We start from the raw sequence: 25,406 nt of genomic DNA, 5'->3' as shown, positions 1-25,406 counted from the left end.
TGGACTATGCACCTGCTGCAGTTTCAGAGAACCTCCTGACTTACACCTCCAGTGTGCTAGGTCAGGGCTGTGGTGAGTCGCTGCTGTTTAAGCAGCATGGTGGTCACCATGATACAGGCCCAAGTGCAAGTCTCCAAAAAGCTGACCAGGCATTTCTTCAGGTTACTTCCCATTTCACCTTTTCTCTAAAATGTCACCAAGAAAGTTAATGTGGAAAACATTCCACATAAATCAAAGGACACGCATGATAATGAACTGCTTGGATGCCTCAATGTCACATTTGACAGAAGTATCTAAAAATATGTTTGTTCTCACTTCTTGACAGCATTTAAATCCACGCCATCATTGATACAAACTTGCCAGATTTGACATTTTTCTATGGGGGGATTGAAACCAGAGCAGTTGCATTTTACTGGATTTGTGCAGGGAGAAAAGAGCATAGGAGGGTAGGACAAATCATACTGCTCAGTGGGGAACAAAGCCAAAAGCTGTCAAGCCAGTCAGTTCAGTAGCATCTACATTATCAATTAAGTACAAGGATAAGTTTTTTCTCAGTTCACTTCACTGGCTTCCCCACTCACCCCCTCCACTCATTAGGTTAGATAGCAGGAAAAAGTTTTTCACACAGAAAGTAGTTGAGCACTGGAACAGGTTCCCCATGGAAGTGGTCACAGCATGAAGACTGCCTGAGTTCAAAAGAATTTGGATAATGCTCTCAGGCACATGGCATGAGTCTTGGGATGTCCTGCTCAGGGCCAGGAGGTAGACTCAGTGATCCTGCTGGGTCCCTTCCAACTCAGCATGTTCTATGACTTACACACAAGACCATGCCCAGTCCCACACTAGACCATGATGAAAGCATTTGCCAGGGGATGGGAAAGGTGTTCAAGCACCCACTCAGCATGCAAGCATAGATCCAAACTTCAGGAAGCCAGACTAGGAAGGCCGGTACTTCAGCAAGACGCTGAACTCCATCTCTAAACACAATGTGAAAAAATCACCCTAAATGTAAACATTAAACATTTGTCTAACACTTCATTCCTCTGAAAGTTAATTTTGCTGAACTGCTGTAGAGAGTCAGATGCTAGGGAGTCACATATCCACGTTGCCTTTCTGACATCTAAACACAGATAATTTTATCTTGGCTGGCATCTGTGGAAAACCAGAGGGGCTTTCAGGCAGGATGAGGAAAAATTAGGGCTGGCAGCATGGAGAACCAGCTTTTGTCAACTGTTAAGAGACCTCAACCAGGCACAGGGAAATGTGCTTTTCCCACACTGAGAGGGAGAGGGCAGACACTGCACACAGAGGATCTGCAGGCGACAAGAAGAGCAAAGTAATGGGAAATTTCTGACTAAGATGCACATCACTTCAAAAAACATGGGGTCAGGAGAGATGACTATTTGCGGTCCTAAGTTCCTTTCACTGTCTAAAGCTAAGTATATCTTAAAAGGTACAAATTTTGAGGAGAGAGTGGTAAGCATGAAAAGGAGGTTAATTGTTTCACCTGTTTCATGCAGATCCTAGCCATGGAGTTGTTGCAGATCGTTACATACACTTTAATTGAGAACATGTAAGTTCTGCACAAGCTGTTCTTCTGATCTTCTGGCAACTGTATATTCCCCATAAAGCAGATGAACCCAACATCACACTCAAGTTGTCCTTATGAATCCTTTCACATAAAATGCATTAATAGGCAAAAAAGCTGTCACAGAACCTTATTGGAGTAAGAAGCTCATTAGAGTTCCATAGGTTTCCTTGAAAAATCATCTATAATGATGATTTGAAAAATATATTAATATAAGAATAAAGCCTAAATCGTATGCATTCTCCCTTCTTTTCTCATGGTTTCTCCCTTTGAAGCAAAGCACAAGAACTACATGAAAGGGCCTTTTGGGAAAACCTGAGACCAACTGGCCAATCTCCAAGCCATTTTTAGCCATACCAGAATGTGCCTACAAATGGATTAATATAGACACCATAGAGAGGGAACTATTACTCTGTAACAAATGAAGTTTGTTTTACTGAAAGAGCTGTGGTTGTACTGTGTAAATGTTTGACATTCATGTTGTATGAAGCCGACTTCCGCTTAACTCATTTGATCATTATTAAATGACATTTGGAATTGTTGCGTTAGGCTGACTCAACAGAGCAATTGTCAAGTCTCACAGGAGTGAGACAAACAGCTTCTATGAAGCCTCACTTCACCATGTTTAAATATTAGACACATTGCTTTGCTCCCTGCTGGGACTCAAGGGAGTGCCAGCACACAGATCACAAGATCCCATCATTTAAGGATGCAAAATAACTGTGTAGCAAATAAACTGAGAAAAGTAATTTGAGCTCAAAATTTATCCAGCTTGAAATTCCCAAGAACTCTAAATATATTTAAGAGGTGTTTACATAAATGACCAAGAAGGAGTAACTAAAAACCTTTTTCTCATGACAGATTGTAGGTTAAAATACACACACAGAGGCATATATATAGTGTTGAACTCAATAAGACACTGGAAGACTTTTGTAGGATGTTTTGATTGTAATGTTACATCAACTCCATTAAAAAAAGAAAATCAGATTTATTCAAAACCTAGTTTCTTACTGAATTACCATACTACTGCATTACTAAGATTTTTGAAAGCAAGAAAAGAATATATATATTTAAAAAATTGTAACTGCCTACGTTGAGATAAATGGGGTTAAAAACTACAGGATCCAAACAACCCTGGCTTCTGCTCTGCCATTTGTCTAAAAGCTGTAACTAAAAAGTTTGGAAACAGAAAGAATTTATGGAGGTTTGAAAAGAAAAAAAAAAGCCTCTCAACTAAACAAAACATAAAACAGGTACCCATCCATCACATGCAGTTAGTTCTGTTCCAAGTATTTGATACTATGAGAAGGCTCTGAAAATCCTACTGCTCTAAAACAAACAAATTATCTGTTTCATGTATTTATCATTGTTCAGAATGCTGTACAGTGCCTTAAAATTGAACAAACACTTTTCCAAGGCAGTTAATGCCATGCCATCCTGAAAAGTATTAAAATAATCACAAGTCAGAGGCTGGCTGTCTTGGAATTTTAGGGTTTTTATCCCTCCAATTTGTTTGAGTTGAAAAGGTTCTGACAACAGTCAGTAAAATTCAAGAAAAAAAATCTTGCAAATGTATTTTTTCCCTTTATTACTATAATTGTCACTTTTCTAGCAATTATTGTAAGTTTAAGTCAATTATATATTACTGGTTTTTTTAGCTACCTTTGGTATAATTATGGTATGATGTTATTACAAACAAAAAGTTTATACCAGGATGCAAAATATAACTGGAGTGTCGCAGCTTTTAATTTTTAGCACAAAAGAAACTATTTATGAGCCATCCAACTTAGGATGAACAGAATTTTGGCTGAAACATTTTGCAACCAATATACTGACAATACAGACTACTTCAATGAGCAGTATTAGCTGACACATATTTCTGGAGGCTATTTAAGAATTTACTACAATGCATTTAATATCTCATATTGGGTTGATAAAAAATGAACAAACAAAACAAAAAGACCCAAATGAACAAAAATTCAAACCACAGAAATAAAATCCCAAAATAATGAAAAGAAGACTGGGGGGAAATTGGAATGTGAGATTTGAATTAATGAGGTATGAATTAAGAAAACAGGCCTATTTAATGTCATGTTCAGAGTCATAGGAATCAAAACAGTTTAGATTAGGAAAGCAACAGAATCAGATCCATTAAGGAATAAACAGGCATACTGCAAACTTACTGGGGAACAATGAGATGTTTAGAGGAGTACACAAAAGTATCAAGCACCTGCTACTAACCCAGCCTCCCACTGTGGACAGAAAAATCAAGGTGAAGAAAACCAAACAAAACAAAGCATTTTTTCAAGTACCTGCTTTAGAAAAACCATTGCTGTGAGCTGACTGATATAGAGAGACAAAGAAAACTTTTTCCCCAAGAAACACCCAGCTGGAAAAGTCCTCAGAAAACACTAGGCAGTAAGTAAAGCGATATTTCAAGAATACCAGTCTCCTTTTTCTGTAGGCTAGGAAAGTGCATTAACCCACATGTCTAAAATTTTCAAGAATTTTCGTTGTGGCACACCCACACTACCTCCTCCTTATACATGAAGAGCACCCAATAAAATTGTTGTATGGCAAATAAAAGTACCCTCTAAGTCAAGCTATTAATAACTCCAAGCACATGACAGAAGAATCAGCATGTTTTGTTTTAAGCACAAGCTGTCCTCTCTAAATACAGAGTCTGCCACACAACAGTAGGTCACAGTCCAGCCTTGTTTAAAGATGAATAGTGCCACCAAAAAGCTTACATTTCTTGACTTCCTTTACCTCAAAAATACTTGAGGCTATACCACAGCTTAATGTGGGGAAAAATTCCAGGTGAAGCTTGGTAATTTTTTTTCCCAAGACACATTTTGACTCAGCAAACTCAGTGCTGTGGTTCATGGCCTCATGCAGCCTGTCACACCCGTCAGACCTGCCTGTGACCCCAGGATTTCAGAATGATGGCTATAAAAACCCAGAATGCTGCCTCAAGCACAGCACTGGATTCATACACAGAATTATCCCTTTTCACACCCAGGTGGCAACAGTTGTGTGCTAAAAGCCACTACAACACTACATTATATGAAACTTGTTCAATTTTTTGTTTGTGAAGCCAGGACACAAAAATTAGGGCAGGGCTTTTAACAGCTATACTTTTCCATGAAATACAGTAAACTAGCTACTGTTTGCTAATTCAAGAGATCCTAAACATTATCATTATGTATGTCTGTAGAAATAATTATAACTCTCAAGTTTTAATTCTGCTCAGCAGGTAATGCTAATGTCTCAAAAGCAATTAAATAAAATTAGAAAAGAAATTAAAGTAACTAGTCAGTTGCAAGTAATATTCCCTGGCACAACGTAAACAACTTATAGCTCTTCATCATCTGATAGGCACGACTTCATATGTCTTTTCCATTTCTTTTATTTCCATTACATTAATGTACTACAATTCTTTTTAAAACATTGTAAAAGCCACACAGAGTACCATTATACATATTAACAGTTTGAAATGTGCTCAATGACACATTTTACTACATTCATATTCCTATTTTTAAAACCTTTCAGTTACTGATTTCACACCAGTAATTTTTCTCCCATAATCTAATCAATGTACCAAATAAGATCTAGCAGTTAATGTAAAAAGTACAGCTGCATGAACCATGAGTTCACATTGCTGACTACAGCTTTCTACACTTTTCAAAAACTGTTAGAATTATATTAGCAACAATGTTTATGAAACAGAGGACTTTCTCAGAAGTGCATAAGGATCACTAAGAAGCAGGGATAATCAGAAGATCAAATGCCATGTGAGTAAGGGTACACTGCAGCTGCTGTCATCTCCACGCTGCTGCACTGGGCCACAGCACCAAGAGGTAGAACACACCTACCTGTGTTGATGTGTGAAGGTCACCTACCCAGGAACACAGGCTGTGGAGGGTGCCAAGGTTAGCCAGAGAGAGAGATGCACAGAAGACTGTTCTCAATTTCTCTGTTGACCCTAAACACCTAACTGGACCTAGAAGCCTGTATTCAACAGACACACCAATAGCATTCCACTTTAAGAATTTAAGGAGAAATGAGAACTAGATAAAATCAGAAATATCCTACAAAAGTGAAAGCAAATCCACTAATGTGAATATTAGGAAGTAATTCTAAGGTGCACAAAGATATTTTTTTCTTCTTTTAAGGGACCTTTTGACTCTTTCATTCCTTTCCTGATTTGTACATTTATTCCCTGCCTCACCCTCTCATTATTTTTGGGGAGAAAAAAAAAATAAAATTTTCTTTCCTCCTGCTATCCTTTTTTTCCTGCTAGCATCTGTGCATAATGGTACATCATTGCTTTTAGACAGAATTCCCAAGATATTTCGTTAGGTATCTCTCTGCTAAAATTTGTGATGTGTTTAGACCAAAACGTTTCAAGTCCTGCAACATCACTGCAGAATTCTTATTCCAATATTGAGTGAGGTTACAAATAATGGTCAAATCTGTTATTATATTAGCACAACTGCCAAGACTCTTTCTTTAAAAGTTTTTTGCTTTGAAAGAAAGTATTTTACTTGTTTGTTAAAACAAACTCACTGAGATGAATCAAATTTAAGTACCCAAATACAGCAAACGATCCCCTGTAAGTATCCTTAATATAATGCGGTCTCATCAGTAGATTTTTTGGGGAATTATCCTCAGAGATTTATTGGTTCCCACACACAGCTATTGTTTAAAAGATCTTCAAAGGGCCTGTTTACTAACACAAGTGCCAATTTTGTTTTCAGTTGCACTCAAATTGCCTGCAGTATGGGGCAACAATGCTAAGCCAAAAACAGCCTTTATCAGCTGCAGTTTGATGTACTGTAAACAAATTGATATAAAAGCACCAGAAGGTTTACACCATGCTGTCAGCATTTCTTCTGACCACACAAATCAGAATATGCAACTAAAGCTCACAATATTTTAAAAAGCATCAGTATCCTCTAGCAACAATTTAAAAGGTTAACATGCATTATCAGTGTGTCTTAAAGAGTTTTAGAGCACGCTTTCTCACATTAGTTATGGAGCTGAGCAGCTTCCTGTAAATAGGTAGAGCATCCACTAGTGATCTTGGATGAAGTCTGAAGTTCCTCTAATCCTAAACATGCTTAAATTAAAAAGTTTTGTTGCAGACTTCTATGAGGTCAGGATTTCATCTCTTCCCTTCTTTCCTGTATTGAAGTCTATGTCATGATCACCCTTGAAGGTGTTAATTTGGTTTCAAGAGTAAGGTTTTTTTTATTATTTAAATACTTTATACCAACTTCTGAAAGTACTTTGGGAATAATCTCAGTTTTGGAAAAGCTCATTTTCGAAAATAATCTCAATTTCCAACATGTTTCCTACTCGTGACTGTTTCTGCAGAATGCTACGGGGTGCCTCAGGGAAGAGTGATAAGTACATGAGTGCTCACACTCAGAGAGGTACCATTCATTATTCTTTAGAAGGCACTATGGGAGAACAATGAAGATGAGGCACATTTATCAGTTAAAAACCAAGGGTCTCTATCTGTTAAGACAGAGAATGTATGAGGATCCATAATAACCTCTAACTGGCCTCAGGTGAACTGGTTAAGACACCCAAGTATTCAAGAATTGCATTTATAAAGAAATGTATCATGATGGGCATAACAGGACATCCTGTCTTAGTGTAAAAATGCATCCAATTTCTTTTTGATATGTTCAAAAGCGTCTTTCCCCATGTAGTCCATGCGCCCTTCCTCCCATTTTCTCCGCTCATCTTCTGGAACTGGTTTTGCTGGTTTGAAGTGAATAGACAGCTCTGAAACAGAATGTGCAACCTCGTTCTGTGGGAAGAAGCAGAACAGTGGGAAAACAGTCATTTGGTTGTTCTTATATCAATTTTGTGAAGTTAAACCTTAAATGACAAACTTCTGCACTGTACGCTTCCAGTTAAAACAATAAAAAAACCCCAATATTCACATGCTCATTCCTGTTTTGATAATGTGACCTCATTTTCCCATGCTCTTACTGCTTTCCATGGCATCTTTGAGCATACCAAACATTTATTTTACTGATCTTAACTCAGGTCTTGGCATACTCAGCAACAATACAATGAAAATATTACAATATGGCCTGGTTAGAGTAGAATATCTGCCACAATAATTTATGATTTATCTGTTCAAATCTTGTCTCCAACAGGCTTTCATGGGAACATACATTTCTAGAATTTTTGGTAATTTGTTTTATTTGAACTCCAGTGAGATCAGTATTATTTAGCAGATGTGAGACACATTGTTCATTAAATTAATTCAAAAGATGGACACTGTTCATTATACCAACAGCTAGTTAATTTTGACTGACAGTCCGAAATTGTAAATGCTGGTTCAAAGTCAAGTCATCATAGGTGCACAAATGAAAGACATTATTAGTGATAATTTTTACCACATAAAAGAAACACTGTGTCCACAGTTCACCAATGCCAGCAAAAAGGGGACATCCCAACAATTACAACCTGTAATAAAGATTAAATATAACAAGGACTAATCAAGGCAGCCACTGAAAACCTCCTTTCAGTACTACTCGAAGAGGTTCACAGAAAAACAACTCATCTCACGTTATAAACAAAACTAATCAATTAGAACGACTTCCCAGTGAAGCCCTCACAAATTCAAGGTAAAAACGTTTCAAAATAGAACTTAATGGGCAGGAATCAATGTCTTAAACTGCCTAAACATCCTGAAATATCCATTACATCTGCCAGTTTGGGGCAGATAAGGCACGGGACTTGTGCAAGACAAGGTAAGGTATTTCAAACAGCCAACATGACACTAAATGCTTGGGTAACTGCATCCTTCCATAGGTGTCATCCCTACCTGCTTCCCACGCTGTACATGATTCTAAACCTGGCAGAATACTCTGAGAAGAGTGCTTGCTTCCTATACATGCAGACATGCAACAGTACTTGGTATTTAATTTTCAGCCTGCATTAATGTGTGAAGATTTCTTTCTTTATCATTGGCAAGTTTTATCAACAGCTTTGGAAGCCATTAACAAGATGACTGGAATCATCATGTTCTTAGAAATTAGGAATTTCAGCTAGGGCCCAAACACCCCTGGCTGCACAGGAGCTACAGGGGTTTTTCTCAGTCTTGAAGTATTTCACCACAGTGCCTCACAATCATACAAAAGCCCTCATTAGGAAAATGGCTGTGTTGTGTACCTTACAAAACCTTGACACCCTGTCAACCTCATCAACACCAAGTCTGCCCCTGTTGTCACATTGCCCACGTGTGCAAGTGCCCATAAATGCAGTGCAAGGTCAGAAAGGAAAGCCTAGTCACTCAGGCTCCTGCATGTTCCCTTTCCACCTGCTTGGAAACATCACCTCAGCAGGTAAAAAAACCCACAACAAAACAAAACAGAACAAACAAACATGAAATACCCAAACAGCTTTGCTTGTATTAGTATTGGAGAACTAAAATTAACACCATGCATTGATTACTTGGGGGTTAGCACAGGAAAATACACATGTAAAAACCTCAAAGTTTTGAAAAGAAAACTAGAAAGGGATCACACCCCACTATTGGAAACAATTAAGGAATTACATAGCTAAAAGATTAAGGAATTTATTTGCAAATTGCATTATAATTAATTGAGCTTTCCCAAAATTACATTGGCAGCAAAGACACACATGCAGTTATCAATAGATGTTCAATGCACAAAGCTACATGTACCATTTCTGAGGTTTCCTGAAACACAGGTTGAGGTACCGGTTGTTCTGAAGGTCTGTCAGGCTCAGAGAGATGGACATTAGGATCTCTTGGTTCGACTTCATACACAGGTTGCTAAAATACAGCCACTGAGGTTTTATTAGGAGAATATTTTTTTCAAAATTTCCTTATCGTCAGAATTCATACAATACAATACAATCACTTTCAGTCTTGGGGTAGGGTAAAGCAATGGATGGGAGGAAAGCAAGGAAGCACATTATCACCAAGGAGCTTTTGATAGCTTTAGCTATCAAAAATGGCTTTGAATCAATGCCTACTACTATAATCAATCTAGGATAAGTATCTCCAGAGGGCAGCTCATCTTGTCTTAAAATAGGTTCAAAGTGGCTGTCATTCTTCAGTGACTACACATACAGCCTGGGAAGGGAGCTTACAGTAGATTCTTACCATTCATGGGGCCAAACTTCAACAAGAAAAATCTCATTTTAGGATAACAGCTTGCTTCACATAAGCTTTTTATATGCATGAAATAAAAACAGAACAATGCATTCCAAAACAGAGTTAAAATAGATTCCCCAAAAAATATTGTCCCAAATATTTGCTTTTGACAGAGAGCAAAACATAAATGAGTAGACAGACCCCATTCTAAAGTCTTTTCCTCCAAAACAATCCCACAAGTCTATTGAAGCTGAGCAAGAAAAAGTGGAATGATCGCATTCCTAAGTAAGGAGAGAAGCAAGCTATTACTTTGCGATTAATTCTGATAAACCAATCGTAGTTATCAAAATACTAATAGAAATTTAAATTTTAATGAAACTAATTTAGGTGAGCATTAGGATTTTTTTACCCCAAACAAACATCTTGCTCATGTGTCCCTATTTGGTTTGAGCCTTTCCAGTGGAGTCAGATGCATAAGGCACACAAGAAAACACATCCTTTGCAAATAAATTATTCTTAAGTTATGGAACTGGAAGGCTTGAAATTTTCCTTCAGCCCCTTCACACTCGGAGGGGAAAGGAAGGGGGGGAAGGGGAAGAGGAAATTACAGTTTTACTTTATAGATTTACTGTAGTCTAAAGAAATTAAGGGAAGAACATCTTGAGAGTTGTCTTCATCGTTGTAGAGTGTAGTTCACAAGTTTCAATAGCAGATGACATTAGAACACTAATTTAATTTTCTTGCAGTTGTACCATGGGGTAATATGGTGTATCATCCAATATCTAATGACTTACACCTGCAGAGGCATTGTGCTATTATGTCCAACTTAATGCCTGCATAAAATAAGGAGATTCAGTGCAACAGAAACACACAAATAGAAGAAAAGTGACAAAAGAAGCAGAAAGACTGCAATATTCATTAGTAGATTCTTTCAAGACTTTCCTTGTTGCTGAAGTCACAGAAATTAGAGGAACAGTTTTCTGGGTCAACACTTGTGGGGAAAAAAACTTCTACAGAGGAGTGATAGAAAGGATTCTAGTTCTAAATATATTAATTCACAAAAGAATTAATATTCAAAATACTACTTTGGTAGCAGGTTTTTTTATATTACATTTGATTAAGTACTTAACAACTTTGAATAAATAACCTCTTCCTAAAATGCAAAGCAAACTCTTTCAACTTCCAGACACATCATACATGCATTACTAAAGATTAAAGAAAATAAATAGGCTTTAGACTATTTTTAATGCTAGTGAGAAAATTCAGTAGCTACAGCTAAATTGAAGAGACAGTCTTCCAGATAAGAAGAATAATGAAAGAATCTCCTTTTAGCATATAATTTGACTTTGTTACTGCATATAACAATATACAACACACTCACGGCTTTGAAGGCGAGTTCCTCGGGTGAGCATGCTGTGGGATTTACTTCATTTGTCTGCTCTGGGAGCTCGGGCATTGGCAGTGAACTGGGCACACAAGGACTGATCTTCTTCAGTGTAACTTCAACTCCATTGAAAGCATGCTAATGAAAACAAAAACATCCCACCACTGAAATACAATTTTTCAGGGGAGTAATAATTTATTTGCACTTCCTTACAGGAAGTTGCACTTCCTTACAGGGATTTAATCATTAAAGGAATAACTTAATAAATGCAAGAAAGGTGTATGGACCGAGATTCAGATAATGTTGCAGTTTAGGCTTTTGCTGTTTTGCAATCATGAGTATACCAGCATCATCAGGAGGTAAATCTAACAGGTATTTCCACCTTCATTTACCATAGCTGAAATATTTCTTTAATACTCAATGCCTTAACAATTAAAGCATGTTAAAGCATAAGATCAAAAACTACCCATTCCTTCCTCTGCTTTCCAGTTTGTCATGAAGTTAACAAGCCAAATTATTCTCTGAGGCTTTGATGGTAAATATTCAACTGATCTTATGGGACTATGCAATTAGTTCAATTATGTTAATAATTTAATATTATAGAACATTAAGAAAATATTTACATATGCATAAATGGGATCTAATTTGTCATGTCTGGATACAAAATTAAAAATTGTACTTCTACACATTTCTTTATGCTACTGGTCTGTAAAAAATCATCCATTTATCAACAGGTTTTTTTATTCTAATAATGAAAAGCACACATTGCTGCATTTCCTTTGAAGAAAAAAAAAAAGCATGAAGAGATCAGTAAATGTTTGATAACATAAGAGTACTGTATTTAACATCCTAAATGCAATTAACACTACTTTTGCCAACCTGATTTATTTGTTATGACCCTCATAGAACAAGTTATAATGTAGTTCTGAAAAGGTAAATTTTATTACAGTTCAAGAACTAGTTTGATGGTCTGTAACAACTTAGCTTCAAGAAAAACAAAAGTCTGGTTTTTTCATCTCCAGGTTATCCCTTCCCTGGCTAATTTGTATCATACTTTTGCGTGCACATACATTACCATAAAAACTTTATCAATTAAGAAGATGGCTGCAGGATATCTTGGGAAAGACAAATAGTACTACAAATCCTTCCTAAATAACTACTTTGGACACTTCTATAAGCAATCAGTGCAACCAGCAAATACTAAGTTTTCCCACGTATATTGGGATTGCATGGCAAGGTTTTGGTAGCAGGGTGATTACAGGAGTAGCTCCTGTGAGAAGCTGCCAGAAGCTTCCCCCAAGTGCAATGGAGCCAAGGCCAGCTGGCACCAAAATGCACCTGCCCCTGGCCAAGTCCTGGCCCATCAGTTATGGTGGTAGCGCCTTTGGGATAACAGATTTAAGGAGGAGGAAAATCTCCTTCCTCTTTTGAGAAGGAGGAAGGAGTTGCCTTGCAACTGGACAACTGCAGGCAGAGAAGTGAGAATATGTGCAAGCAACAGCCCTGCAGACACCAGGATCACTGAAGAAGGAAGGGGAGGAGGTGCTCCATGTGCCAGAGCAGAAATACCCCTGCAGCCCATGGTGAATCAGGATGTCCTTCTGAAGCCCATGGAGGTCCATGGTGGAGCATAGATTGACCTGCACCCTGTGGTGGACCCCACACCACAGCTGGTTGATGTGTGAAGGAGGCTGTGACCCCATGGGAAGCCCATGATGGAGCAGGCTCCTGGCAGGACCACCAGACCCATGAAGAGAGGAGCCTGCACTGGAGCAGGTTTGCCAGCAGGACTTGTGACCCCATGGGGGACCCACCCTGGGGCAGGCTGCTCCTGAAGGACTGCATCCTACAGAAGGGAAGTCTGCACTGGAGCAGTTCATGAAGAACTGCAGCTCATGGGAAGGACTCATGTTGGAAAAGTCCATGGAGGACTGTCTCCCATGGGAGGGACTCCACACTGGAGCAGGGAAAGAGTGTGAGGAATACAACCCCTGAGGAGGAATGAACAGCAGAGACGTGTGATGAACTGACCACAGTCCCCATTCCTCATCCCTATGTGCCATTTGGGGGAGGAGTTAAAGAAAATAGGGAGTAAAGTTGAACCCAGGAAGAAGTGAGGGATGAGGGTAGGTGTTCCAAATTTGGGGTTATTTCTCATTATTCTACTCTGATTTGATTGGTAATAAATTTGATTCATTTCCCGAAGCTGAACCTGTTTCACCTTTGATGGTACCTGGTGATAGATCTCTCCCTGTCCTTATCCAGACCCATGAGCCTTTCCTTACATTTTCTCTTCCCTGTCCAGCTTAGGAGGAGAGTGATAGAGTGGCTTTGGTGGGCACTTGGAATTCAGCCAGGGTCAGTCCACCACACCATATAATTTCTTCCTCTAGCAAACACAGAATTTTAAGAATTTTTCATTTTGATTCCAACATATTCCCACTAACCCCTTATCAGTTACCTTGCATTCCTCAGATTCTGAGTCTTCCATCTTTTGATGTTTTTCCAACAAAGGCAATATACTAGCACTGTATATATTCCACCAGAGGGCAAGAAATGACAGTTGATGAAAAGATCCAGAGGTGGTGCCATCCTGCATAACTCTCCTTGTTTGAAGGTTGTATTTGTAGTTCCAGGGCTTTGTTGCTCCCAAGAAGTGAACAACTTTGGCATCTCTACCAAAACTGTAGAGATCAAACATACAGGTCTACACATAAAATATTTTTTTAAGCTGATATAAACTCCTAGAAGAAACATGCTTACTTGCAGGTAAGGTAATTTAACATTTTGCAACAGCAACACATTTGAAATTATATATATTGATATTCTTTTCTATCTTTCTGGTTTAATTCATCGTGTTTTAACATACAGAAAACAGAAAGTTGCACTGCCATTTGCTTCCAGTTACTGATTCCAGTAGAAAAGTTCATGAAGAAAACTGACCAGCTCATGCAGTACTATTTCCAGTCCTCCTTCATGCTCTATTCACAAACAAATATATATAACTTCAAATATTTAATCACCAAAATTGGTTATTACTGATCCCATATTAAAAATTACTAATAAATACATCAGCCTAAGTTCATCTTCCCGTTAGAGTGTATTATGCAACTGGAACAGAAATTCATTACACCCTAAATCCAACTTGCCTTTTACCAGAAAAGTTTCTCAACTGCATTGTCTGGAGTCATATAATTAGTAGCACAAATTTCATTTCATAGAAGAACCTAAGGAATGGCTCAAAAAAATTTAAGCAATGCCAACTGTTTCCCTAAGAAATTACTCAAGAACAAAGGAACAACCTTAAAAGTAAACCTGTCAGAACCTAATGCCAAAATAATTACATTTTGTCAAAAATGAAAGAAGCTTCTTTGAAAGAACATAAAAGACAGTGTAGCCAACTCTGGGACTCTCCCTGTGTCCATACATTCACCTTATATTTAAGCTTCTACTGCATGGTTTCTACATGAGATCATTTGTGATACTGCCATTTATTATAAACCAAATTCACCATTATTACTCTCTCCTATGAAAGGATGTTTGTTAACAAACTCCAGAGGTTTACAGTCAGTCAGAAGTGTTATTACTTACTGATTGAAAGCAGGAACATAGGTGTATACAGAGCTGCTGCTTAAGTTATAGAGGAAGGGCAAGTGTTTGCCAATATCTGCTGTTGCCCAGTTGCTGAAGAAGCTGTTCAACAAGCCTTGATCACCTCCTAAAGAATACATAGAACAGTATTACCGTAACGTGTGTACACTCAAACTTGTATCAAAATTTCACATCCAAGGATGGCAGTGAGACTGGGGAATGAGATTGGTGTGTTCATGGGACTGCAACTTGCACTTGAAAATATGGCTCTGTGAGCATGTAGAAGTGAATAATACCTGACTCCCTCCAATGCAAGTTCAGTGTAAATGAAGTTCTATTGTAATATATGAAGAAAAGAGTAGTGTTTGGTGTCCCTCAGAGCAGAAGACTGAAGATCAGCTGTGTTTCTCTCTCCTAAGCCAGACAGCAGAATTAAAACTTACCTAGCAAGACTCAGACACCATGTCCCTTCACTGCTCTTTTCTGGGAAGAACAGTCCATAGCAAGACAACAGGCCTTAAATACAGTGTAAGAGGCAAAGTTCTGCACCTTGAATTCTTGTAGGGTACAATTCGATAAATCCTAGAGAACTCCTGCCTTCCTCTATTCTGCCTGATAGCATGGAAACTGTCTTGCACTTCATTCCTTGAGCCTTGACCCTTACCATCAAAGCTGCCATGTTCAGCAGCAAACCGGAGCAGGAGGTTGTAAGTCCTCAAGGAGGGCCGGAACACAAATACACCACTATTGAAGCAGTCGGGCCAGCCAGAATCAGGAGCTGCCGAAAACTCTTCTCGATCGAACAACTCATCCACATTGCAAAGTACCTTAGGGAGAGTAGGAAAAGAGAAAAAAATGTTAGAGCAAATGTTTGTCTAGAACATGCGTTGTCAAATTAGTACCAATGGAGTAAATTGCTAGTTTGGCCTCGTATATATACGGCTTGCAGAGCATAAAAGCAGGGGCATTGTAAAATATGCTAGGGGTCAGAACCTTTATTTTTAATATAATAAGGCAACATAAATTGTGTTTCTCCATGATTTCTCTGATAAAATGCAAAGCCTGTGAAATTATTTTATGAACCTTGGAGACCATCCATGGCCCCTTTAAATGTTATACCATGGAAACACACAATTTACTTCTTTCTTAACTCACCTTTCCATAGTCCATTATTCTTGGTAACTACAACAGAACTGGATGAAAATTGGGAATCTAAATCATTTTAGTAAGCAACAGACTGACTAAAGGGGTAGTAGAAAAACTGTGTCTTGCTACCAGTTTTCTAATGTAACTTAAGTTCAGTGATTTGTTTTTCGTTTTTCTTTTAAGATTCACAAGGAAGTGGGAAAATCAATCAGGTTAAGGTCCAGATAACTTCTAAAGTTTGTGGAAAGACAGCTGTGCAGTCACTGAAAGTCAGGACCCCACCTACAACTGAGCCAGTGAAAACCAGAAGAAAATTTTTTAGAAGTAAGATTACTTAATTGAATTTAAAACAAAGACAAAAATTTGCCTTCCTCCTTTAATGTAAAGCAAGAAATCATAAGCCTTCCTCCTCAAGAAGAATTAGTTAATTTGGTTTCTAGTTCAAATAAAATCCTGTTAAATTAAAATGCATCCCAGTCTTTCAAAGTGAGCCATGAAAGCGCAAGGGAAGGCTGACATGACTGTCCTTGCCAAAATTATGGCCATTTTTACCTCTGTACATCTAAAAACTTAAAAAAAAATAATTAATGTGTCTGGGATTTTTTTTCCATTTTAAAACCATCCTGCCTTCCTGACCAGAATAATTCCAAACAAATGTATGTGAGAGAGATCTATTTTAAATTTCTGTCAGAAGACCCAGTGCATAGAGTTTGTGATCTCTCTTGAGGACAGTCCTGAGGCTGCTCTCCAAACTGAATTTATTTTTATGCAGCCAGCACAACTGTGAGAATTGCTAAAACGTGCCAGGATGGAGCTCCTGCGACCTTGTGACCGCCAGCAAATCTGGTCACTTCACAGGCCAGTGCGCTGCCTGACAAGGAAGCATCCCACAGAGACAGACACAAATGTTTCCATGGCTCCCACTCCACTCACCAAAGTGTCTGCATCCATGAAGACACATTTGCTGTAATGAGTAAGAGTCCAACAATGAAGCTTAGTGAAGGTTACACCCAGTTCTGGCCTCTGCATCAGAGCCAAATGGACTGAGTCAGCACTGTCAAGCACATCCACCTCGATCACTTCATCAAATACACTGCTGAGGACTGACCTACCAGAGTGAGCAGTGGAGAGAAAGAAGGGAATTTAGACAAATTCATCAAAGTTTGCTTCAGGCGTGAAAACAGTGACACCCAGCACCACATTAATTATGGCAATAACCAAAGCTAGATTGATTGGCTAGAGTAAGAAGTCAGAAACGAAAAGTCTTTGCAAACAGCCTACTGCAGTGGCAGCTATCAAGCCATGAAACAGGGTCTCCTCCACTATGGGGACCAGCCCATCTCAAAAGCAACAGCTGCTCTATGGAGGAGAAAACAATTCTTATTTTAGTCACTTCTCTCCCATAGAAACACCAAGAGAAATTAAAGCAGCTTTCATCCTGCACAACTGATTCTAAAGAACAGCACCATACTGTTCCTTCTGCATTTTACAGGGTGAGACATGCACTGCCAGCACACTCATTTGTACCTCTTGTGCCCAAGTACACACAGCTTCAAAACTGCAACTTTTATAAGGTGCATATATACTTGCTCACCACATATAGCTCCTCACTACTATATAGCATCTCAAATAAGACTTTTAGCTAAACATCTTTTTTCTATGCATGCATTTCATGAGAATTCTGTAGGTAACACCAAAGTAGGTAATTTTCCTTCAAGAAGTAAGAAAAAAAAGTCTTTTAAACATATTTATTTACCCTACACTATTATAATCAAAGTCCTCTTTGTCTCACAAATACAGAAAAAGAAAAGCCTGTGCTAGTTGAAATCCAGATTTCAGGCTCTTTAGTTTTTGCCTGATTGATCTTCAAGGAACAGGAATTAACTGGGAAAGAACTAGGTACAGTACAGATTTTTAGAAGTATATTTCAGTGATCTACTTTTTAAAAAAAAAATGCTGTCCTTTATTTAAAATCTATATTATAAAGGTTTTTCTTCCCACGGAATGGGCATGAAAAGAATTACAGACTTAGTATTGACAGGTGCATCAAACGGATACTGTATTCCCTGAGGAAGGTTACAGTGTTCTGACAATTTCCATACTTCAAAAGTCTGTAAAAACAGATTTTTGTGCATCCAGCCACAGCAAAAATATGTTTCTTGAGCCAGATGCATTGCAAATACATTCACATGGCATACAGAAAACAGGAGCTTGCACACTTCCTTAGACATAGCAGAACTAAGAGTTTAAGTTGCTGTGGCATGGCATGTGCCGTTTAACATGTGTCACAGTCCTCCAAATAACAGGGCTTGAGTTCAGACTCAATAAGATTTCTGTAAATGCTATTCTGCAGTGCCTGTAGAATCACAACACAAACTGCAAAGTGATTTATACAAAAAAGCAAAAAGAAATTAATTTCTTATCATGATAGGTGTCCACCAATATTTTAAGAAGATTAGTCATGTGAAACTGAGCTCTTAGGTGTATGAAGAGTTGTGATGTCACAGGTGGTTATGTATCTTGCTCTTTCTAAGAGAGAAAAATTGGAGGAAAAAACAGTAGTGCAAGACACTAAAACCTTAGTTCCAAATTTTCAGCTTGTGTTCTCAATTATGAGACAAATTCCAGCCACAAGCTCTACTTCTGCAAGTGAATTCTTATTAGGCCTAGGAGCTTATAACAGATTTTATTTGAGACTCCTCTTAGAAATCACTAGCCAAGGGGGAAGTTTTAGGTATAATGCTGTGAAATCCACAGAAACCTATTTAAATCTTCCATGCTGTTGGTTATTCTTCCATTATTTAAATCTTCAAATACACATTAACATTTACCTCATCCCACTGGAAACCTCTGGGGTAACTAGAACTGCTAATTTTCTGGATGTCTTATGGTTCCTCAATGACTGTCCGAGAACGAGAGCGCCTTGACAGTACACATCATCAGCAGCAAGGGTCACAAAGGCTTGATCTGTTACTGAAAAAAAATATTCAGAAGAGTCACTTTACAGTTTTAACATAAGCCCTTTTAGCAGGCTCCCTCCTCTTCCAGATAAACAACAATCTGCAGCTTATAACAACCTGCAGCTCCTGTGATGAGCTCTCTTCTCTCACAGACTCCCCCCAAAAGACACAATTGATTAGAAAATCCAGTGAGAGCAGAATGTATGTTTCTAATTTTTATTATTGTTTGCCTGATTTTCACAATTGCAGGTTTTGGGTTAGCCTTAAACAAGTAATTCCCTAAGTCTTATTGCCTAAACATAATACCAATGAAAAAAGCTGATCTGTGCATATTGAGATTTTATATTTCACAAACGTAGTATAATAAAACCAATAAGGAAAATGTTCTTGTTTTTGCAGTGCCAAAAGCTGAGGGAAAGAACAAGATGTTGAGTACTAGCCAGAAATGTTGTTTCCATAACACCACTGAATCAACCCAACATTATTTTTGCTCTGCTTTCTTTGTACTGGGGTACAGTACCTGGTGCTGTCTGAACAAGTACAGAGAAATTCCTACAGTTCACCTGTAGGAAGATCAGTACACCTCCCAGAAGCTGAGGATCCCTATGTCAAGTAACTTCAGGAAATTTAGGAGTGTTCCTCATTATCAAGAAACACATGAGAAAAGAAGTTACAATAAAAAAGGAAGTGACCAAACTCCTGCATGACAGGAGGCAATGTATTTAGGAGAGATACCAGGCCAGTGGCAGGATCACGAGGGGCTGCTTCTTCAGCTCTGCCCTGTGCCAGAACCAAACGAAGCTCTCCTGGGGAGAACCTGTAACTCAGCAAGGTGAACGGCCTCCTCGGAAAAGAAGGATGATACATTCTAGGCTGCAAAATTAACCAGAACAAGATGAGCAGGTCACACAGATGAGGGGAACTCCACTGAGCTCTACAGAACTTGAATAAACACTTGTGTTGAAATACTTGTTTAGAACCACCATCATCTTAAGGGACAGGCAATTGCATTAAATAAATTAAAACAACCAAACAATACCAACATAAACAACCTGTCATACAGTTTCCAGGGTCTGTGAGAAACACTAGGAAAGAATCTCACAGAACAAGTTGCAGAGAACTCAACAAATTACCTCATGGCTGCCTCAGCCAGCGGCTGCCAAAATGAATGAGTTCTAACCCCGAACTTTCATCACGGTATGCAACAAAGTATGGTTGATGCCTGTGATAAGCTAACAGATACTAAGTATTTTTATTTTTCACATCCTCCAAATCCAGAGCAAAACACATACCTACTGGTGTGCTGCCTTTTCCCCCCACTTTTTGCCTTCTTTCACTCATCTCCAGCCAGCCAGCTTTATTTCAAACACACATACCTTACATCTGCTGACATTGCCACACATCCCTGCACCTCAGGAGAATCCCAGTAAGCGTCAAACTTGGCCAAAAAAACCCCAAATCATCCATGCAAAGCCCACAGCTAAGCAAACTCCAGTAACAATTCTGATCACAATTTCCAGATGAAGAAAATGAAAAAATGAGTTTTCAAATCTGCCATTATAATAACAGCTCAAGCAAGTTATGCGCTTTCCAGAAAACAACGAATAAGTAGTAGCTTTAAAATGACAGATGTGAAGTAAACTGCTCCTACTGCAATTTTCCAGAAGGTTAAAGGAATAAATATAAGCATCCATAAAAATCAATGTAAACCAGAAAACCACTGAGGGCTACTTCAGCAATAAAATTACTCTGAAAAGATGCAAAAAGTCAGGAAAGAAAAGCAGTTTTGTGTTAGGCAACAAGCATCTTCAGCCAAAGAAAAGTAATAAAACAAGTACTGAGAGGAATGTGGGAGTTAGGTTAATATGAAAAACAAATTGCAAAATGAGTGGGAGTTCCAATCTTAAAATACTGTTTTAAACAGCAACCACAAAACTGAACACAATCTTCACATGGCTTTTGCAAATTCTTTTAGCTACAGAAGCTGAATCTTTACTTAAGTAATACATATAGAAATACACAAACTACTCATTAAATAGTTCAGCAAGCTCGTATGGAAAATTACCACATCCTCCAAATGCTTTCATGCCCTGTACCCCCGTGGTCAGAACCACAAGGAAGCAAAGTGACAAACAATTGTTGCTTCTAAGAAACTCTCAGATACCTCACAAAAATAAAAAAAAACCTGTCTGTTTTGAGAATCAGATGTGGGATACATGTTATGGCCTTCTTAATACAGTGAATCATTATAGAGATAATTAAATAGATAATAAAACTATTGACTGAAAATATTTAGCATTAAAATATTTCTGGTGCAAGGAGAGAAACATATCCTAGCAATCTGAAAACCATATAGGGTTATCACTAATTCATTAAAGATCCATAGGGGGTTTAAAATCAAAATATTTTATCATTACTTTTTCTTTCATCTAATCCTTGCTTTCAAGGAAGAAGTGTTACTTGACTTGCCTTGTTTATAAAATTCTTTGGAATATAGCCTATAAGTAAATATTTTATTTTTATAACTGAGGATCAGGTTTTCATATACATTCTTGGAAGTAAATTTTTTACCTGAAAGCTTCCATTTAGCTGAAATCAAGGACAGTGCATGAAATCTAGTGTACACAGGGTTTCATTCACTGACTTTAAAAGATCAAATCTTCTTTAAGTTTGAAAGCCAGAGGTGTAGGTATTTAAATTCATTGCAACTGGTTTTTGTTTTTTGTTTTGGGGGGTTTTTTTTAAGTGTCGAGAAACCATTAAGCATAACATTAATTCTTTGTGCTGAATGACAATAAGATTTTTAATGGACAACACCCACTGTTAGGGGTATTAAGTTTTCAAGCAAATTGTTTTCAAGCTGTAGATCCTTATGGCTAATATAATACCACTTACGATCAGTGAACTATGAGTAAAGTAAGTGTACAACTAGAATCCCATTAAAACCCTGTCATATGAATTCATAAATCTGCTCATTTCTTTTGTCTGGATTACCACACAGCACGTGATAGTGCAAATTAAGAAATTAATTATCATCAGTAGTAGCTCCTCAGTTTCATTACTTAACAATAAGTTTCTTAGAACAAAATAGGGATTTTCAAGGAAGTAACTTGTTGAGTTATTCTAGAACCTGCTCTGCAGCTACACAGAGAAGACAGCAAAAGTAATGTGAATCAGTACAGACAGGGTGATCTTATGTGGAACTCGTTAAAGCTTTTTTAGCCAAGATCACCAACTTTTTATGCTACTTACTCATAGAAGTAGCACCTCTGACACTGCCAGAGGCAAAATTCTTCGACAGGCATGAAAACTAATTCTAGGGCACCTAAAAGGTTTATTTAGAGTACAAACAGAGCAAACAGACAGGGTGGTGCTCACTTTGATGTTCAAAGAGAAAAAGAGAATTAACAAACACCAGGTATCCATTTTGAGAAGCAGTAGTGACTGATAATAACAAGCTCTGAGTGACTCAAGTGCACCTGCCAAATTCAAGACAAATTTAAGAAGAGTAGGGAGGTTTTTTTCATAATCCACTAGACATAGCTTTTAAATAATATTTTTGTATTTCTTCAGACAGACAAAGGAGAGATGTGCTCCAGCTGTAGCTCCTAGAGTAACAATTCAACTTTACCAAGCTGCCCACTGCAAAATGGCAACAGGAGACCAGACTCTCATACGTTATGATTTTTCTGTAAAAACATTCTAAGTAACACATTGTCATCTTATGCACAAAACCAAGAGCAGATAAATCAATAAGTGAAAGCCTGCAGCAGGCTGGTTAGGTCCCCAGCGCCTACTGCCATTCATACTAACCAACATTGTACAACTGCTTTCTTAAACCCCTCCCCGATACATCTATTGCTCTTTTGTAACCTTCCCCCTGCTACTCCAGAGACAATCTGCAGGATGAGCAGGCTGCAGCCTGGATCTGTGCCACTGAGGCAAAGCACCCCACTCAAATCCCAAGCGACAGTGATATAACACAGCTCCAACTCACAGCACGTTCCCTGACAACAATTTTGTTACTCCTTCTCCCACACGAAGGTCTCTATGGATCTTCCCCCAGAAGCATGTCTCAGTGAAGATGTGTTAGACTACCCAAAAGATAACACAAGCTATAGGCTTCTCACTTCTCTGACCTAGCACAACCATATCCTGGAACAGCAAGGTTTGCTCCTGCTGATACCCACGACCTTATAAGCAGTCAAGAAGTGTTTTGTTGTAAGTAGATAAAATGAACAATGGTGTCAGACAATAACCTGAGTCAGACCCCTACCAAAAATTATTATGCAAGTTTCCAGCAGAGAGGCAGTTCTTGCCCTAGTAAACAAATGACAGCTGGAAATTTTAATTCCCATGCTTTCTTAGGTCTAACAGTAGAAACATTTATGTTACTAATGAAGATAAACAGCAAACACTTTACACAGAACTTTTTATTACAGAATTTAAATTGACATTCAATGGCATACAATATTTCTCTTGGCCTAATGAAGTTCTGCCTCATCCAAAACCAGACTCTCTCTTATCTTTTATTAAAACATCACTGAATTTTAGTAGACAGGATTACTGCTGTTGTGTTGGAAGAGCACTTGATTCCAATTCTGTGTAGCTTTTATTATGTGTCTTTCAGTTAAGAACTGTTACATTCTGCTTCAAGACCCTGCAATGTTGGTATTCAATGGATAGTAAATGATGCTCATGAAAACTCTAATGCAACAATATCATAAGATGCAAATAAGCGTAGCACCTAAAACTGTAATATAGGAGTTTGAAAAATGGTAATAATTTGTAATAATTATTAGTAATAATCGCTTAAGCAATCCAGAGTTAGTTAGATGTTTCCAGTCTTTCCACACCTTCCTTCCAACCAAAAAAAAAAGAAAAGAAAAAAAAAAAAAAACCCCAAAGACCAAAACCAAAGAAAACCCTTAAACAAACAAAACCACAATTCTCTAATCTTTTCATTTGCAGATTTGCTTTCTGCATCCTCCTGGTGCTGAAGTGCCACATACATGAATTCAAACTTGGGATCCATTTGTCCAGATGCCTGACACCATTCAAACGGTTCCATAAACCAAGCTTTGTGGGAGCTGCTGCTCTCAAAACCAAGGAAAAAGTTGAGTAGGTTCAAGAAACAGAACGGTACCTGCACCCACCCCATGTGATTAGCCCTAAAACTTCATGGCTTTAAGGATAACTGATTAAGACCAATACCAATGCTGTATAAGAAGGGGCATGAGAAAGGTTTCTCTGAACCTGCCTTAGACTGAGGCAACCAACCCCAGCCTGTCACCCCGGGGATCCACCAGGAAAGCACGCAGAGACCCAAGCAGGCCAAGCTGTACGTACAAGCAGAATACATAAATGAGTTCAGCTATTTCGCCCCATCACCCAGACAGTTAAAATCCTCTTCTGAAGCTGCTAATTACAGCACAGCACTCCGCTGATAAGAAAACAGCAGAGACCCTCGCCCGCACCGGGATGAAAGAAGGGCAAAAGCCCCGGGGGGTGCAGCCTGGGCTGCCGATCGGCCCCATCAGCCCCGAGAAGCTGCTCACGGCAAGCCGGGCGGGGGGCTGCGGGGCGGAGGTACTCACCGGACATGCTGGGCAGGCGGGGGCCGGCCGGGCAGGGCTCGGTGCGCGGCGCCCACCTCTGCGGCCGCCTCACCTGCAGGCGGGGGGGCCGCTAAACCGCGCAAGGGGATTAGCCTCCTTCCTGCTGGAGGCACTGGCAGGTGAATTACATTCGCAGGGACTCCTGCGCAGCAGCAGAGAAAAGGCATTAGCGGCGGAGACCGTGGCGGGGGGGTTGGCACGACCCACCCCGTCCCCACTCCGGGCGCTGGCTTTACTGCGAGGGGCGCACCCTCCTGCCGCCCGCCCCTGTGCCCCGCTCGCCCCCGCTCCCGAGGCGGCCACGGCCCGGAGCTCGGCTCGGCTCGGCCCGGCCCCGGCCCGGCACCTGCCCCCCTCCAGGCGCGGCTCCTCCATTGCCCGCCGCCCGGCTGCGCCCACCCCGGGCTGGGAGAGACCCTCGCCTCGCCTCCCCTTCCTTCTGTTCCTTCCCGTCCCGTCCCGTATCCCGCCCGATGCATTGGGCGCCCTCCGCCGCTGCGACAAAGCCTCCCCAGCACACACACGTATGTGCAGAAACCGAGAGCAAGGGACGTAGCTCGGGGAGGCTCCGTCGCGCAGCGCCCAGAGGGAAACACCAACCTCTGTGATGGTGAAGGTGGCAGAGCGTGGGAAAAGGTCTCGGAGCATGAGTAGGGTGACTGCAGCGTGGCATGTGGTCACCCAGATACACGGGATTCACCGTGAGTGAAGAGAGTCTACACCTAACTCTCGGGGGCCATCCTATTCCCTACAGATAACACGCGGTCTGGTAACTTGTCACCCAGATAAGCAAGTAGATGTTTTCAGGGAGCTTATGCTATTCAGAGGGCTATAAATATTTCCATAAATGCACATTTATTCGCACAGCATGCTTTTGCCACTAGTTTAGAAGCCATGTAATTGTGACGTAATTCAGCCATGCAATATCTTTGCAAGGTAATTTTAAGCTGTTGTGGTTCATCCGAGGCATTTT

General features: G+C 39.4%; 1 protein-coding gene across 5 annotated transcripts; it reads right to left on the bottom strand.

Annotated features, from left to right (window-relative positions):
• Positions 1–4,979: 4,979 nt before the first annotated feature.
• Positions 4,980–25,247, bottom strand: GYG2 (glycogenin 2). Of its 5 annotated transcripts, none has more exons than XM_042042425.1 (10): positions 25,034–25,118; positions 24,413–24,575; positions 18,687–18,828; positions 16,789–16,963; positions 15,374–15,536; positions 14,710–14,836; positions 13,580–13,802; positions 11,116–11,256; positions 9,300–9,410; positions 4,980–7,409 (listed from the first exon to the last, which is right to left on the bottom strand). In XM_042042425.1, exons 2-10 carry the CDS (start codon positions 24,417–24,419, stop codon positions 7,248–7,250), a joined length of 1,251 nt encoding a protein of 416 aa, XP_041898359.1. In that variant the 5' UTR covers positions 24,420–24,575; positions 25,034–25,118; the 3' UTR covers positions 4,980–7,247. The 5 variants fall into 5 exon arrangements, with proteins under 5 accessions (XP_041898359.1, XP_041898377.1, XP_041898348.1 ...); XM_042042443.1 differs by lacking the exon at positions 25,034–25,118 and adding an exon at positions 19,551–19,688 and having other exon boundaries at positions 24,413–24,695; XM_042042414.1 differs by lacking the exon at positions 24,413–24,575 and having other exon boundaries at positions 25,034–25,240.
• Between the last annotated feature and the right edge of the window lie 159 nt (positions 25,248–25,406).

The sequence above is a fragment of the Corvus kubaryi genome, unplaced genomic scaffold, assembly GCF_017639235.1.
Source record: "Corvus kubaryi isolate FWS band 111438036 unplaced genomic scaffold, C.kubaryi_AGA036_p1.0 133, whole genome shotgun sequence".
Lineage (NCBI taxonomy): Eukaryota > Metazoa > Chordata > Aves > Passeriformes > Corvidae > Corvus > Corvus kubaryi.
The sequence above is the reverse complement of the archived record's forward strand: the minus strand, read 5'-3'. Positions and strand labels throughout refer to the sequence as shown.

Bases quoted from the DNA above. Each gene is read 5' to 3' on its own strand.
- GYG2 (XM_042042414.1), bottom strand. From the start codon at position 25,106: ATGCCACGCTGCAGTCACCCTACTCATGCTCCGAGACCTTTTCCCACG. The intron at 14,837-15,373 runs GTAAGGGTCAAG...TGTATTCTTTAG, and splicing joins TGAACATGGCAGCTTTGATG to GAGGTGATCAAGGCTTGTTG. The intron at 7,410-9,299 runs GTACATGTAGCT...TTCTTCCCACAG, and splicing joins TTCAGGAAACCTCAGAAATG to AACGAGGTTGCACATTCTGT.